This window comes from Antennarius striatus, chromosome 16 (assembly GCF_040054535.1).
Source record: "Antennarius striatus isolate MH-2024 chromosome 16, ASM4005453v1, whole genome shotgun sequence".
Classification (NCBI taxonomy): Eukaryota; Metazoa; Chordata; class Actinopteri; order Lophiiformes; family Antennariidae; genus Antennarius; species Antennarius striatus.
The window spans coordinates 8,563,852-8,581,083 of record NC_090791.1 but is presented as its reverse complement, the minus strand read 5'-3'; the positions used below and the strand labels follow the sequence as shown (position 1 = coordinate 8,581,083).

The window sequence follows — 17,232 nt, the reverse complement described above, 5'->3', positions numbered from 1 at the left end:
TGTAAATGAATGTTTTGTTATGTTGACAGCGATTGTTACGAGTCTCACACCAACTGGAGGTCAAAGTTGGCCTGGAAAATGAAAGCTTGTGGTTTTTTCCCATGAAAAGAACACACACAAACGACATGAATAATTATGGATGTAGAGCTGGAGAAGGAGAAGAAAGCATTGATTGATGGAAGTGAGGGAGAGGAAGAGGAGGAGTGATATGGGTGTGCTGACTCACCCTGACCCTTCTCCCTGCTTCACCAGCAGCATCATGGGTATTTTTACATAGGCGTGGGCTGTTCACCCCCCTTATATAAGCCCGTATAAACACACGCACGCACATGCACGAACACACACACACACACACACACACGGGCGTGCAAGAGGGGAGTTGCTCTAGGTGAATGGTGTGGTTTGTTCACACTATTGACATTTTCCACTTGCTTTCTCTTCCTGAAGGCTCTTCTTCCTGACTTCTTCCTGTTGTATCAGTTTCCTCCTTGAGTCTTTCACCCCCAGCAGGATGTTTCCTCTCCACTGAGACCATAGGGAGAACAAGAAGGATAAGCTGGAGGCTCACACACACACCTCTCTGGTACACCGTTCACATGCTGTACCAGGTCATCAAAAAGACCTGATGGAGTCGGTGAACCCAGTCAGTCACTCAGCTAACGCATCAATTTTAAGCAGGTTATCATATCAATCAAAGTTTCAAGAGCTTCACACTCCAGTAACAAAATGAAGGCACTTGTTTCAGTGGAGAGTGTCACACAACAATGTGCGCTCCTGATTTTTTAGTTTCAATGTCGAAATCCAAAGTGCAGCATGTTTAGATCCTGTATGACATTCTCATGGCTTCTCCACAAATAATAGTACAAACAATAAAAAACTGGACCAGATAAAAAAATTTCAACAAATATGTTAACTCAGTTATGACAGCGTCCGTTGGCAGTACGAAATACTGAAAAGAGAGTGAGGCTGGTTGGGAATTCTGCTGCTTTTCATCAGCCTGATTTTATGCACATTTTCATTTTTAATCTACAAAAACCAATCCTATAGCTGATAATCACTATGACTAACTGCACTGCAGACCGAATCTGAGAGCATCTTAATGTAAGCATTCACCCTCTTGCTGTGTCACACACACAAACACAAACTCGTTAGAAGAAATAAATAGAATATACTGAGCAAAACCTAAAAAGCAAGCGAGTAACTTTTTGTCACAGTTAGGACAAAAAGACATGATTTCAGTTCAATTCAAGAGTTCACAAAAGATATAATGTCATATATTCTCATATTATTGATGGCTCGATGGTGTATTACTGAACTATAAGACACAGAGTAAGTGTTGTATCTTCGAGCTTCACTCCTCATGTTGTCTAATCAACAGGAAGCTTGATGGAGGGGTTGGTGATTCTGACTGATAACTAGTCTTCATGTAACCATGTCATGTGACTAATGGCGAGCAATCAGAGCAGAATGTGACACCAAAAGAGCCAAAACCAAAGCGAAATAAACACAGTGACCTCCATATGTGGAACATGCCTGCAAAATTGGGATGTTTTTGGTCAACAGATAGCAAGCAATCCAGACATACAGTACATCATTCCACACATCAGTGAAGCTCCAACAGAAGAGCTGAGGTGGGCGCATCAGTCAGTCGTATCCAGGGTTTGGTTTAGGAGTCATCTGCAGGTTTGGTCGTTTGCTTTGTGTTGATTCTATGTCATTTTCTGCCAGTTGATTGAAATGTAGAAAAATATTTTGACCTCAGTCACATCTTATAAACGCTCCAGATTCTCTGATTTTGTATGTATAGAAAACAAGGATGTAAGAAAGAATGATGTACAAGGACATGCAGCAACATGCTCTTTCACAGGAGATATGGCTTGTAAAAATCCTTGCTTTGGGACGGAAATGTTCCAGCGGGCGAACATGAGAGCATGTCATCACTTGCAGCACAGCAGTGCTTTTCACAAAAAAATCAGATAGGCGTTTCAGTGGAAGGTAGTGACACAGCGGTATATCTAGATAAATTATGAGATACTGTAGTGAAGGGTTTGCCTGAACTGTGTTCTGATTGATTATCTTTTGTCTACGTAAGCTTTTAGGCATGAAAGAAGAGAGAAAAAAGCTGATGTCAGTATCCAGAGGTGCTACCTGCAACTTGTGACGTGACAAGTTTTACAGATGATGGTGTTTGCTGATGATTCAACAGGCTAAAGAGGGACAGAAAAGGAGACAAGAATTGTGAAAGGAAAGAGAAGGATATTTAATGTTTGTGATAAATAATGAAGTTACATAGGCAGGGTGTAAGTACAGGGAGTGTTATGTTTGGGATACAGATTGGAAAAGTGTCCAATAACTGGAATGATCCGACACTATATTAGAACCAAACACCACATCCTGACATTCACCACTGTAACAAAATAAGTTTTGCCTCTAGCAAGACCCTCTCATTAGCTGAAATACAAATATAATTTGTCATTGATTATGACGTGTGTCGGCGACTAGCAGATGGAGCTGCAGTGGTACAATGACTTCAGAAAGGATAAACCATGGCTTCCAGGCTTAGTAGACCCCCAGAGAACATTATGCGTCCATAAAACGGTTACAGTCAGACAATTGTTTGAGGTATGGTTCTACTTCAGGTGGTGAACTTTGGTCAGAGGTTATAATAGAAAGAACTTCACAAAACTTTCTTACAGGATTGGCAGATCACACAGAGGCTATAAAGTAGAAAGCCATGGTATTTACTTTATGTTCATTACAGTGTCATCATTATAATTATGATATAATATTTGCGTTCTCTATATATACTTATTTTTTCCTGTGTTGTATTACTTTCAGAAGAGAAGAAGAGTCTTCAAATGCTGCACATACATGAATCAGCAGATAGAAGCTTTAATAATCCACTGTAAACAAGGAAAACAAGGGGGAAAAAAACATATTTTAACTTTAAGGCAGACTTTTTACTAGATTATTTCACTTGTCAGAGCCTCTTCTTGTCTTAAGTGAGTAAATGCAAGCTGAGAAAAAATGATGAAAATAAGAAAGATGTTCTTTTGCTTTCAGAAAGACAACAAATGTGAGTGTTTCAGTCCCACAGGGACTTACAGCAGTATTTTGATCTCGGCCCTCTGTAAACTCCACAGGTAAATCTGACTGTGTGAGGTTGTGTCACCTGTGTTTTTGAATTACTACAAAGCATTTGTTGTCGGTTGAGCTCATGCGTAAACTGAGCTGCAAGGTAATCACTGGTGTGAATGGAATAAGAGCATGAGAATCTGGAAATTTTCTTCAAGGGAGAAGAGGGGGACAAATGTCATTTTTAGCTCAGCTTATTTTTGTATGAATTATTTTACTTGACCCACGGCTTATATTGTTGGGTAGCTTGCAGTTCAGTTTTAGTGAAAAGTGTGTTTGTCAGTGTTCGTCTGTGTGTGCTTTGATTAGGGATTTTGTACTTGCAGCATTTCTAAAGGAAACGTTGCCTTAAAGCACTTTTTGCACAAAGCTCTCACAATTTCTACTTCATTCTAACCCTCCACCCTCTCATTGTGTTTCCAATCTACAATATCATTGGAATGAGTGGGTGGATTGTGTGCATGTGTGGGTGTGTGTGTGCGTGTGTGCATGCGCGTGTGTGTGTGTGTGCGTGTTTCTGGTATCATCAGAGTGAGTGAGTGGGTGGTGTGACCAAAAAGAGGATGTTGTGTGGGAGTGAAGTACCGTTGCAGTGCACATGGTTTCTGTGTTTGTGCATGCTGGAGAGTCTTTGTATTAATTAAATGCCCTATGCTCGGAGCAGGTTTAACTGTAACAGAGGAAATGATAGAAAAATTGGTCATCATATGTGTGACACAGTAGAGATGTGATGCCAACAGTTTGTCAGACTAAAGAATTTGATAAGCAGCTCACCATTGACGCATTATGGTACAAAGATTTGAGGGGACAGCTGCATGCACGGTAGTTCCATTTGCTTTTTAATTGACGGACCAGAACAAAGTGTAATTGCACATCCGCTACAGTAGGGACAGTGATGCTTTCACGTTTAGGTGTAATGTGCCATATATCTTTAAAGAAGAAGACTGAATAATGGACCAATCACAGCACATGCTGATGCTGGTGCTATTGCTTTGGAGGGCATCTAACTCCATCAATGTTTACAGCCCACACTTAGCTGTCTGATTGAAGTTTGCTCTGACCCTTAAACTGATAAGTTGACAATGAAGCTGCAGCTTCCAGGAAAGGTGGAAATTACAATATTTTTTATACTGAAAGCTAAAATAACCTTCTGCATGCTTTGCCATGAGAGTGTTTCCTTGTTAATGCTAACACTTTTAATACTTGTACATGGTAATACATATAAAAAGCTATCTGAGATCGGCCATGTTGAAAAATTAAAAGAACTCAAATAGATGCCGAGTATATTCTCAGTATGATGTTTTTTCTGTCAAAAATATCAGAAAAAGGTCATCATATTTTGCTCATTTAACCAAATATATATTAATTTTACCTTCAGATTAAAGCAAATTAAAGCAACACATGAAAAGAACCAGAGAATCCTTGAACATGTAACTGAGGAATAACCTAAATCCTGACTTCAAATTGATCAGTCACTCTGAATTGCTTTTTCCTGCAGTGTTGCATTGATCCGTATCCCTCATAAAGCTATATGCATTCTGTGCAATCTGGGGCACAATCATGTGTGTGTGTGTGTGTGTGTGTGTGTGTTTGTGTGTGTGTGTGTGTGTGTGTGCGTGTGTGTGTGTGTGTGTGTGTGTGTGTGTGTGTGTGTGTGTGTGTGTGTGTGTGTGTGTGTGTGTGTGTGTGTGTGTGTGTGTGTGTGTGTGATTGAGAGATATTTTTAGGCTTCGTGTTTGTCTTGCCTGTCAGTGAAGTCAACATTGATCAGGGTGGAGATGACAGGCTTGCTGTGCACTGCAGCGTTCACACATTTGTGCACCGCTGATTGTTGCCAACCTGAATATGGAGCCATGTTCTGCTTTTTATCTCATTTATACTCTGATTGTGCCACTCGCTTTGATCCTACATGCGTGTTTATGTGCACTTATTCTTTCCAACATATGTGCCAGTGGAGGATCAAAACCCTTTCTTGAACTTGAAAATTTTTTTTGAACATGACAGATTCTGTCGATAAGAAGATTTTCATGTCAGGTTACATTTTACATTGTATTGTGGACATTTATCCAAAGTGGCTGGCTGTGAATCAACATCCCAACGACAATAAGTGTGTGTGGGCGTTGTCATAGAAGAGCAACATTCCATCTATCACTGCTGAAGCTTTTCATTGGCTAATTTAGCACTGCTTCTACCTGAGGGTTCTGCAAACCTCCCGCTCAAATCCATTTCAATGTTACACAAGTTTATACAATTTTGTCAGTTTACAGTTGCGCACTGACATTTTAAAGCCAATCCTAGTCAACGATGACCTTTGTGAGGCCCATTTGTCATTCTGTGCAGGTCCCTCTCATTAGAAACAATTAGCTCATCAACTTATTTCATATGGAGGAGCACTGTGTGAATAAATACTGTTTTTCATGCTGATACACATTACTAATATGCTAAAATATGCTAACTAATGTCTCAGACTATAACTGGACTATTTGCATGTGCTTCACTGTGATGGCATTAAAGCCAAAGCTGTTTCTTACACATGGTTGTGGTATGTTTTGTCCAAATAACAATAAAACAATTTATGCTATACTGGAAGGGATCATTTATATACAAGACAGCACTCAGATTGCACAAACTTCCATCAAATCATCTCAATTTTTCCTTTAATTCTGCCATGTATGGAATTTTTGGGCACACAAATGTGCATCCATTTCTATAAAAATCAGTAATGGAGGTCACTCTACAGGAGCTTGGCATCGACTCTTGGTTGGAGAACAGCTCCCCATCACAGAGAAGGGATTAATGAATACTAGATTGTGACCTTGAAAAGGTCCAGATTATGACCATAATTTGACAAATTCCTCCATTGACCATGTTGTACCCTCCAAAAAACAATCAATCAAAATCTAATCTTGGCTCTTTGAACAATTTCAATAACAAACATAATCTTTGTAGAATGAATGAATAAATGCCTGATGTACATTTGATGCACATGATCATTTTCTTAGATAAGCAAACAAGTTCATTCGGAGTGATGTTATGATGGTTAATTTCTTCCTCTCTCTCCACAGTTTGTTGTTTCGTGGTTCACAAACGCTGCCATGAGTTTGTCACGTTCTCCTGTCCGGGTGCTGATAAAGGGCCTGCATCAGATGTGAGTAGAAATGACTGAATCTGCTAAAGGTGTGAGCAAACAGAATGACAGCTACTGTTCGTAGTGGAGCTACAAGAGACAGACGGAAGATGAGAAACTGTACAGACATGAGATCCTATCACCTGCTCCTTCATCAGTGTTACAGTTGGGCTGTCTCCATCTTTTCTCCTTTCTCTTTTTATTTTTCCAGTCTTGACAGTTTTACTGCAAGATTACAGATTCTCACTCACATTTCACTAGTGTGTACGTTTAATTAGCTTAATACTGCAGAAGTTAAAAAATAAACGCTCAATAATCACAGTACAACCAAAGCTCTGTTGTCAACAGTTTCTTCAGCTGTCAAAGGTATGAATGTACTTGTCATGGGAAGAGATCAAAAGGAATTTTTTAAAGTGTTTGTTACATGGTTTCTAGGTTTCTCTCCAAAAATAACCATAAACCATAAAATTGAACCTTTTATCAGCCTACAATTTGTTCTTAAAGTGCCATCCTTCTTCCTGTTTAAAGTCATTCTTGTTTCCTTTGCAATCTCAGAACCAACATGAGTAAACTTTGTTGTTAGGTGGTCCAGTGTTTTCGATAAGTTGCCTCCCAGTTCAAATCATTTTACATCCAAAGAAATAATGAATAAAGATAAATGATGTACCACCCAACATAATCAGTGTGGAGAATCTGCACCTCTTGAGTCTGAGACAATTGTCCTGAATTGGGAAAGGGTGGGCTGCTCCCTCCAGGTTAGGGATGACTTGTTGTTCCAAGCATAGGAGTAGAAGTATCCCACGGTCTTCATCTGAAATTTTGTTGACAGACAACAAATCGTTTTGTTATTAGTGACTCCAGATCTTTTTATTTCTCCCCGACAGTTCCTATTTTATTTGATTTTACTCCACATTTAACCCCCTGTCTCTAGCTGCCTCTTTGTGTTTGCCTCCACCATCCCTCCCTTATTAATTGTTCTGTGCATTCTCTATTTAAATGCCACTCCACCCAGGGGTCCCCTGCTTATAATTAGGGGGTCGCAGCCCTCCCATCATGTAATTTCCTTAATGAGTTTGTGGACTTGTGACCTCAGTTTATTCACAGTAGGCTTCTCCTTTTCCAGCTAAATGTTCATTTAAATGTAGGAGAACTGAAAACGGGTGACCTGGTCTGATATTACGGAAAGAAGAAGAGAAAGAGTAACACAAGGTAACTCAAGGTCAATCATACTGCTGTGAAATCAAACAGTGCACTTGGGAAGCAACACTGGTTGACAATCAATTTCACATGCTGTTATGCAAATGGAATAGAGGTGTAATTACAGGTCTAATTATAGGCAATAATCAAGACACCCCTACTGAAGGAAGTGGTTCTGCAGGTGGTGACCACAGACCACTTCTCAGTTCCGATGCTTTCTGGCTGATGTTTTGGTCATTTTTGAATACTGGCAGTGCTTTCACACTATTGGTAGAAAGAGACGGAGTCTACAACTCACACAAGTGGCTCAGGTAGTACAGCTCATCCAGGATGGCGAAAGTTTGCTGTGTCTGTTAGCGTAGTGTCCAGAGCGTTACCAGGAGATTGGCCACTACATCAGGAGACGTGGAGGAGGCCGTAGGAGGGCAACAACCCAGCAGCAGGACCACTACCTCCGCCTTGTGCAAAGAGGAACAGGAGGAACACTGCACAAGTCCTGCAAAATGGCCTCTAGTAAGCCACTAATGTGCATGTGTCTGCTCAAACATCCAGAAACAGACTCCATTAGGGTGGATTGAGGGCTCGACGTCCACAGGTGTGGGTTGTGCTTGCAGTCCAACACCATGTAGGATGTTTGGCATTTGCCAGAAAACACAAAGATTGGTAAATTCATCACTGGTGCCCTGGCCTCTTCACAGATGAAAGAAGGTTCACACTAAGCACATGTGACAGAGTCTGGAGATGCCTTGAAGAACGTTCTGCTGCCTGGATCATCCTCCAGCATGACCGGTTTGGCAGTGGGACTGTAATGGTTTTGGGTGGCGTATCTCTGTGTGGCCGCACATCCCTCCATGTGCTCGCCAGAGGTAGCCTGACTGCCATTAGCTAGCGAGATAAGATCTTCAGACCCCTTGTGAGACCATATGCTGGTGCGGTTGGCCCTGGGTTCCTTCTAATGCAAGCCAATACGAGACCTCATGTGGATGGTGTGTCAGCAGTTCCTGCAAGACAAAGGCATTAACACCACAGACTGTCCAGGAGTTGGTGGAGGCTTTAGTCCAGGTCTCGGAGAAGATCCCTCAAGAGACCATCATCCACCTCATCAGGATCATGTCCAAGTGTTGTAAGGAGGTCATACTAGCATGTGCAGGGCACACTACTGAGCCTCATTTTGACTGGTTTGAGGACATTGAGGACACCAAAGTTGGCCCAGCCTGTAGTGTGTTTTCACTCAAAAATATTCCATTCATTCAGATCTAGAGTGTTTTTTGGTGTTCCCTTTATTTTTCAAGCAGTGTATTTTAAATAAAGATTAATCAATTCTGAGAGCCTTTAATTAAAAAATTATAACTTTCTTACCTTTTACTGATCAAATATTGGATTAATAAAAACAAGTGTTGGTAGATTAATCAAGAGTTCAAGTAGTTGTTTATTGTAGGGCAAAATCATTACCATAAGAGCATTAATCCACGTCATCAATGAAGTCACTCAGGCAGTGAGCAATCCTCATCATGTCTTTTCTTAGAGATGATCAGGCTAAGTGAGTGTTTTAGTCTTTAGATGTTTTTAGGGACCCCATATAAATTAGATACGGAGGATCTGTTCTGTGTAATTGTCAATGTTTTCTCATTATCTGTAGCAATCTTCCATCCTTTTCCATTTTACCTCATGCATTTTACTCTTTGTCCCTCTCAGCTATGCATGTTTAAAAGAAGAAATCAATTATAGATGTGGGTTAATAGAATGGGTTCCCAGTGGGAGAGGTCGAAGGATGAGATCCTCTAATGAAGCCTACATTTCATGCCCACAGCTCACTAATGGTGTAAAAGCCGATGTCTGTGTGTCTACAGTGTCTTTGTGTGTGTTCAGGGGCTAAAATCGTAAGATGTATACACAAGAATGACACTGTACAAACCAGTTTAACTATTAAATGTGTCACAGTTTGCTTGGCTCTTTGATTAAGGATATCCCACTTTCCTTGGGATTCCTGAGAGTTTTGAAGTCAAGCTGAGTCAGTTTTTTCCGCATCACAAATTTGCCTCAAGTGTTAAAGCTGCTGTACAATCTGTACGGAACACAACACCCTCCATCCTTAAACCCCTGACTCACAGGAGATTGTACTTTCCCAAAAACACTTGAACAGGCAAAACAGGGAAGAAACGAAGAGCAAAAAAGGAATCTGTGTTCCAGAAGGTGCGAACATGAAGGTGTCAGTAAATAGAATGACAGTTAACATGAGGAATATTAATGAAAGATTAACGCTGAACACTCTCAAAGAATTATCTGGTTAAAAACAATATTAATAAAAATTATTAATGTCAATAATAATTATAACAATAAGCATGAAATAGCTAGGATACTCCATTCGGGGAGCATTTAATAGCATTAGAGACATTGTGTAGGATGATCCTTAATTGCAGTTCTCATTCATGTCTTCTCTGAGAGAACTTCCAGTTGTCACAAGAAAAATAAGAAATAAGAATATTTAACACCTTTTCAATTAAACCCTCAAATATCTTTCAGGGTAAGAATCTGAATTCAACTTTTAACCACAGGAACAAGAGAAAGAATCGCCACACACAAGAAAAATGAGAACAAGCTTGAAAACATTTCTGTGCACTTAAAACCAGAAGCTGGTTTCTCTACTTTAGCACAAAGAGTACAAAAAGTAAATGGAGTAGACTGGAACGTAAAATGTCAGTGTGCTTTCTTGAGTGGTAAAGGTAATAATAGCACATTTTTGCAAGCACACTTAAATGGCTGCCTGGTGAATTTTGTTCCCTTTGGTTGTAGTCAGGCTCTTTCCCCTTTATTTATGCTAACCTTTATAGGTGTTTGTGTTTGTGGGTTGTCTACTTTCAAGTAGAAAAGTCACAATGCACACCTGATTAGATTTACTTCTTCCTCTCCCCTCTAATGCCTCTGTCACTCTACTTTAGTGCTCACAAACTGATTTTATTCAACACGCAAACACTAAGTCTTAATCCATAGAAAGGAGAGTATAAACAACAACTACACACATTCTTATTTGCAGCCATTGATTTTCTTTGTGTTCAGTTTAGTGCAGAGACCAGAAGCAGGATGGTGATGACTTTTCTCCCCCACAGAGTGGATCCCAGCATGTAAGAGGCAGGTTTCGCCCTGGGCAGTCTGTCACAGGCCAAACCACATAAACAGCTGTGGGCAAATTACATTATACAACTCACCTAATCTGCATGCCTTTGTATTCAGAGATTCATCCCCACCCAGTGGAAAACCCATTCAGACATAGTGCAAACACAATCCACTGATCCACCACTCAGCTTCCTTTTTACTATTCTGAATTTTTTTTTTTTTTACACCATATTACATTTCCTTATTTGTTTTTGTCCTTTTTTGTGAACATTCCCAAAACATTTTCATCTCAAAGCTGCTCTCACTCTAGATTTCATGAATGGAAATGACCCCGGGTCATTTTTCTCAAATGTTAATCTGATTTATGCCATTTAAAGTGGGGCATAACTCAGAGAGGGCAGGCCTCTGATTCAGTTATTTGATTACTGATCCTCCGTGTGATGTACTGTTGTGTTTATATGTGTATAAATATGCATATGTGTATGTATCTGTATATGTGTCTATGTACACATGTATGCATGCATGTATGTATGTATGTACAGTATGTGTATACAGTATATTGTCAGTGTCTCAGTGTCACTCTTACAATGTGCCAATAATTTAGAAATTCCCCTATTGTCATCCATTAATAATTAAAACATTTGGTGATTGGCATGGCGGTTATACAACAGTTTCTGATTTATTTCCAAAGTGTATTGAAAATCAAAATTTAATGTCTCAAAAACTATGCGCATGAAGAGAACCTACATGCATGTCCTTGCCTTGAAAACAACTGAATGTGTAATTTTCCAGAACTAATTGTGAGTTACACATTTTCAGATGCATTCAGAAACATGGAGACCGTTGTATATCTGTCAGTGTGTGTGACAGACTGTTTAACACTGGGCCCAAACCAAAAGGAAACCTTCTAACAGACGTGAGGGACTGATGTAGTGTTGGAGAGAATTCAATTTGCACAGAGGAAGGAAGTGTTGTAGAAAATCCCATGAGATCAGGATGTTCAAGCTCTTACGCCAGCTCCTGTATGAGACTAGCAGAGAGGCACCTTTGCAGGTGCAAGACACTCTGGGAACAGGTGATGCTGGGAATACGTGTCAGACATGCAGAAATAAAAGGGTATGAAACTATGTTGGACACTGTCAGGAGGCCAGAATAAACAGAATCACAGGGTGCCCACCCCACATGACTGGGGTCCATAAATGTTGTGACACGGTTAAAACACAGTACAGTATAAGAAAATTTAGTCGAGAAAAGCACCAACCAATACTATTAAAAACATGGCCATAGAGACAGGTGACTGTGTGGTTACTCCCTTAATATATATGTTATGGTGTAACATTATGGTATAAAAAGTTACAACCTTGGTGATTATTGATACAGTATTGGACAGTTAAAGTATTTACTAGGTTGCCATATCAGACAATGACCCTGACAAAATGTCACAACTGTAGGAGAAAGGAAGAGGATAATAATTATATTCAGGGTGTGAAGATGAAGGCATCACCTTCAGTGTTCACTCTGCCTCTCATTCTTCACTGCTCCAGTGATAATCCTTGAAATAATCTCTGACAGAAACAGTTCAACTTTTCCAGAGGAGGAATTACAAGCCTGGAATAAACATGATGGCAGTGCATTCATTATATTGATCAGGACAGAAAGAGGAGTGACTTAATCCTCTGCAGTATTGTACTTCACTCGTATCATCAACTGGACATGCTCTTTTTTTTTTTTTTTCAGTCCATTAACTTCTAAATGTACAGATTACAGTGTTTTGGTTTGATCCCTTGACTCTGCTCAATTTTATGCAAGTTTAGTAGGAAAGAAATGCAAAAAAAACCACAAAAACAAGCTACCAGATTTAATATTATTCAATGTAAATACAGTAGGTTAAGTCTTCAGATAAATTGCCCGCTGCTCCAAAAAAGGCTCATTTGGCTTTAATTTGTCTATGGTTCCGGAACATAAGGGCTCAGTAAGAGATATGGTTAAATATTAAGAGGATGCAGAAGACAGGGTTAGATGGAGGCAATTGATTAGTTGTTGCGACCCCTGAAGGGAAAAGCCGAAAGGAAAAGAAGAGGAAGACAGTAAACTTCTAGAACAAGATGAGAGTGTGGGTGTGACTAAACGTGACTAAAAGTAATGTGAATAAAACTTGTCATGAACATTCTCCTGCCTGAGTCACATCGATGGAGGGTCTTTAACAATGTAGATCCCATGATCCCACGCTCCTCACACTTTTTTCATTGTTTCATTGAAAGGCTCCTGTTGTTGTTTTGTAAATCATTTAAGAAAGCCACCCATCAATAAAATCTGATTGTTGGATAATTTTCTAAAAAGATTATGATTCTTACGTACTGTAGAAAAATTAGTCAGCAAGACGACAACTTGAGAATAATAAAAAAAAACAACAACAATTGAGCCTGGACTCCATGTTCTACTGACCGGCTGTCACACAGCATCTTGAATGATGTGACAGAACTTGTGTGTTTTTGTGTTTTGACTGATGTTGGCAGGGAAAGTGACGGATGTCAGAGATTTAAATCAAAACAAAAGATGCAGATGAGGGAAAGAACACGCTGGTAGAACAGTGTAAACATGGAATGCGTCAACACTCGCTGATTTTGTAGATGTGGCTTGGCATCATGAGCTAACGCTAGGATGCAGCGGTGCTGTTTGGCAGGGGTTGCGACAGAAAGGGGACTTATAATACTCAGATATGGCGGCGTGCGTTTGTATCTCTCTGAATGTTCATAAGTGGAATGTTCATATCTTGAGGAGTACCTGTATAGAGTTTGAAGACACAGGAACTCATTTCTAAAAATTCCAGAATCAACATGAAATGCATAGATTTGGCGAACCGTCTTGTTTTGTGAAAAACTTGAATAAAGAGGTTCGTAGGAGGTGGGTACACAGAAAACTCACTCACACAATGAATCAAACCACTCCTATAGGGCTATAATAAATGTGTGATTTATTACACGCAGAGAATAGAGATATTAAGAAACAATAAGTACAAACAACAAACAAACAATAAGTCAAAAGCCTCTATGATGCTAGACCAAATGTGTCGTTTAGTCCCCGCAGCGCACAGCAATGCAAACAAACAATTCTATGATGCTAGAATAAACTTGTAGTTTAATTCCCCACAGAGCACAGAAACAATTCTATGATGCTAGAATAAACTTGTAGTTTAATTCCCCACAGAGCACAGAAACAATTCTATGATGCTAGAATAAACTTGTAGTTTACTTCCCCACAGAGCACAGAAACAATTCTATGATGCTAGAATAAACTTGTAGTTTAATTCCCCACAGAGCACAGAAACGATTCTATGATGCTAGAATAAACTTGTAGTTTAATTCCCCACAGAGCACAGAAACAATTCTATGATGCTAGAATAAACTTGTAGTTTAATTCCCCACAGAGCACAGAAACAAACAAATAGTTGGTGGAGCTAAGGCAATATATGGTGGCATTCCAAATATGCTTGGCCTCTTACCTTGACACAGGGAAGGAGAGCCTACAACCCAGGCAGAGTAGCTTCAACCAGGCTGGGCGTCCGTATGTAACCCGCAGCTGACTCTCTCTATCTTCCTATCTTTCTCTCTCTTCTTTTTCTTTCTACACTGAGACTGAAACTCCTCACCTTTTATACCTTTTAAGAAGAAAGGCCTGCATGCGAGCAGGAATGGCCAGTTCCAGCTCTCAGGCAGCCCCCCTTTTGGTGGTACCCCCCACTGAGGTATAAACATCACCACCCTCGAGAATGCAGTGTAGGAGGCTTTCACGCACTCGTAAACCATCTGTATCAGGAGACCTTACACCTTTGGAATGCACCAAACCTATCACACCAAAACTAAGAAAACTAAGAGATCTTTATTACACATTGGAATGTAATTTAAAGGCTTTCATGCACCCATAAAACATCTTATACCTTGACTGAAAACAGGTCTCCATCTCCTCTCCATCGGTTCTCCTTTGGTTCTCCATCTGGTTTGATGGCTGTAACCTGCTGTGACCTCTTTGTCCAAACAAACTAAGATGTGACTTAGCCCAGCAGTTGCATGGAGAGGTTTTGAAGCAAGTTCTCAGTAATGACATGATAAGAGTCAAATCAGGACACACACAATACAAATTTCCATTACACGTCTGATCATCAAAGTGTCATATCTTAGTTTAGAAAAGAGAGCAGTGTTTTGGTTGAGTTCATGTCCTTTAGATTCGTCCCTGAACTTTCGTGATGGATGTATTTAATGTTTTGTGGGACCATCTCTTGTGCGCCCTCGCATCACTGCATGTCTGCTGTCCCTGGAGCGTCAGCAGCACGATTTCCCCTTCCTTTCCTGAGGAACAAACACAAGCCAGAGCTGGACTTGTTTTTGAGGAGGATGAAAACCAGCAAAGAAAAAAAAAGAAATACACAAATGCAGATATACACACTTCTTCAGACACCTTGGGGATGGTGGGTATAACTCTGCCAGTGGCTGCCTACATTAAACATTATTTTCCAGGACGGATATGAAGAAAAGAAGGAAATCAAAAAACTTTTCACCTCATGAGCCTTTCACTGGCATGTGAGGTGAAAAGGGATGAACGCACACATCGCAGAAACCTGCTACACACCTCCTGAATGATGACAGTTGTTTAGCAATCGATGGTGTAAGTATAGGTTCAGATATCTGCTGCTTCTTAGATTAGAAGGTAACTTAGCTAAAATAGCACATTTCATAGAAGACCATTTATCACTTTTCAGAAAGGTGAAGTGCAACTACAGTGCCTCGCAAAAGTATTGGCCCCCCACAAGAACTTTTTGACATTTTGCCACATTTCAGGCTTCAAACTTAAAGATAACAAACTGAAAATATTTTTCAAGAATCAACAACATGTGAGACACAACCGTGAAGTGGAACCAAATTTATTCAACATTTTATATTGTGCTTACAAATAAAAAACTGAAAAGTAGGATGTGCAAAAATATTGGCCCCCTGTTCTCTCAGCTCAGCTAAACAACCCCAGAAGTTCCCTGATGACTTCTGAATGAACCAATGCTGACCTAAATGACAGCAATGACAGAGTGCACCTGTGTGTCATTTGGTCTCAATCTGCATAAGCATAAAGATAATGTAAGAGGTTTGTATTGGTGTGTTGTCTGCATAATTGTGGTGTGACACTTCATCATTCTGTAAAAAAATTTTTTTTTTAAAAAGATCTCCCATGATGGACCCTTGTGAGATCCCACGTGTCACACCCATCTGCTCAGACACACAGATGCTAATTAACACAATGATTTTCTGAAAATAAGACTTAAGTCACCTTAAACCAGTTTCAGCTAGTCTTCCAATCTTTGTAATGTTCCAAATAACTGAAAACAAATGAAACACAATGGTAACGTTGAAGGATCAGCTCAATAGAAATAGTGAAAATGTTAAAGTTGTGTTAAAACCAATCCACCTACTGTGCTTTGGTGCTCTTAGGTGCAGAAAGAGGAAAACTGACTTTTTAAATCAACATAAATTGACAGTTTCAACAGAAAGTCTGAACCATAGCCGTAACAATGGATACAGCCACTTTTATTTATTAATGCCCATCGAGGTGCCCGTTTGTTTTGCAGAAATCTGTGCTCCAAAAATACAAGAAGTAATGTCTAAACTGGCTGAAAAAACCTTTACAAAGAACAGGACTACAGGTATTCAGTTAATTGATACATTCTTCTTTCCGTCCAGGACCCGAGATCGAAGCATAAGTTTAAGATCCACACCTACTCCAGCCCGACCTTCTGTGACCACTGTGGATCTCTCCTGTACGGCCTCATCCACCAGGGCATGAGATGTGACCGTATGTACAAGTGTATCAATTTAAGCTGAATTTAACTTAAAATACACAATTACAGTATATTTAAGTGTGTGTGTGTGTGTGTGTGTGTGTGTGTGTGTGTGTGTGTGTGTGTGTGTGTGTGTGTGTGTGTGTGCACGTGCGTGTGTGTGCACGTGCGTGTGTGCTAGACTGTATGATGAACATCCATAAACGCTGCGTGGCCAATGTGCCGAGCCTGTGTGGGACAGACCACACTGAGAGGAGAGGTCGTCTCCAGATCACCGCTGAGGTCAAGACTAATGTACTCACTGTTACCAGTAAGTGTTGCTGATAAGAACACACACACACACACACACACACAAACTAACACAGCCGCAGCCATGAAAACTGTAACATCTGTCTCGCTCTGCTGGCGGAGCTGCAGAGGTGCAGGATGCTACAGAACGTAAATATGAACAGAAATGTTTTCTGTTATCGACTTCTCTGTGTTATTTTAATCATGAAATTTTGGAGTAAACATGAAAAGGCACTTTTTTCACTTCCTTTTTATCATCAGTCAATAATAAAAATTTGTACAATTTAAATAATTTGTATATTTTGTCAAGACTTTAATCCAGCCAGACAAACACTCAACTTATTTTAGCTTAATTCAGTTAGTTGATCATATACAGTCACCCACTATATTTGTATTTTGCTGCTGGGATGATGACTGAGATTGTTACTAACAGGCCAGTTGCAGTATGGCTGGTCATACTTGGTGAAGGTATTTGTCATGGAGCAGGATTGCAGTTCAGTGCCTGTGCTCTTTTATGCCTGAAATAATAAAGTTTCCATTCCTATTC

General features: G+C 40.0%; 1 protein-coding gene across 3 annotated transcripts in view; it reads left to right on the top strand.

Moving 5' to 3' along the window:
- The window catches only part of prkcbb (protein kinase C, beta b), a 71,980-nt gene that overhangs the window by 13,585 nt on the left and 41,163 nt on the right, over positions 1 to 17,232 (top strand). For all 3 annotated transcript variants that reach the window (XM_068335961.1, XM_068335960.1, XM_068335962.1), the window contains 3 exons: positions 6,201 to 6,283; positions 16,300 to 16,411; positions 16,579 to 16,707. In XM_068335961.1, the coding sequence (XP_068192062.1) occupies positions 6,201 to 6,283; positions 16,300 to 16,411; positions 16,579 to 16,707 (324 nt within the window). The remainder of the gene's footprint in view (positions 1 to 6,200; positions 6,284 to 16,299; positions 16,412 to 16,578; positions 16,708 to 17,232) is intronic.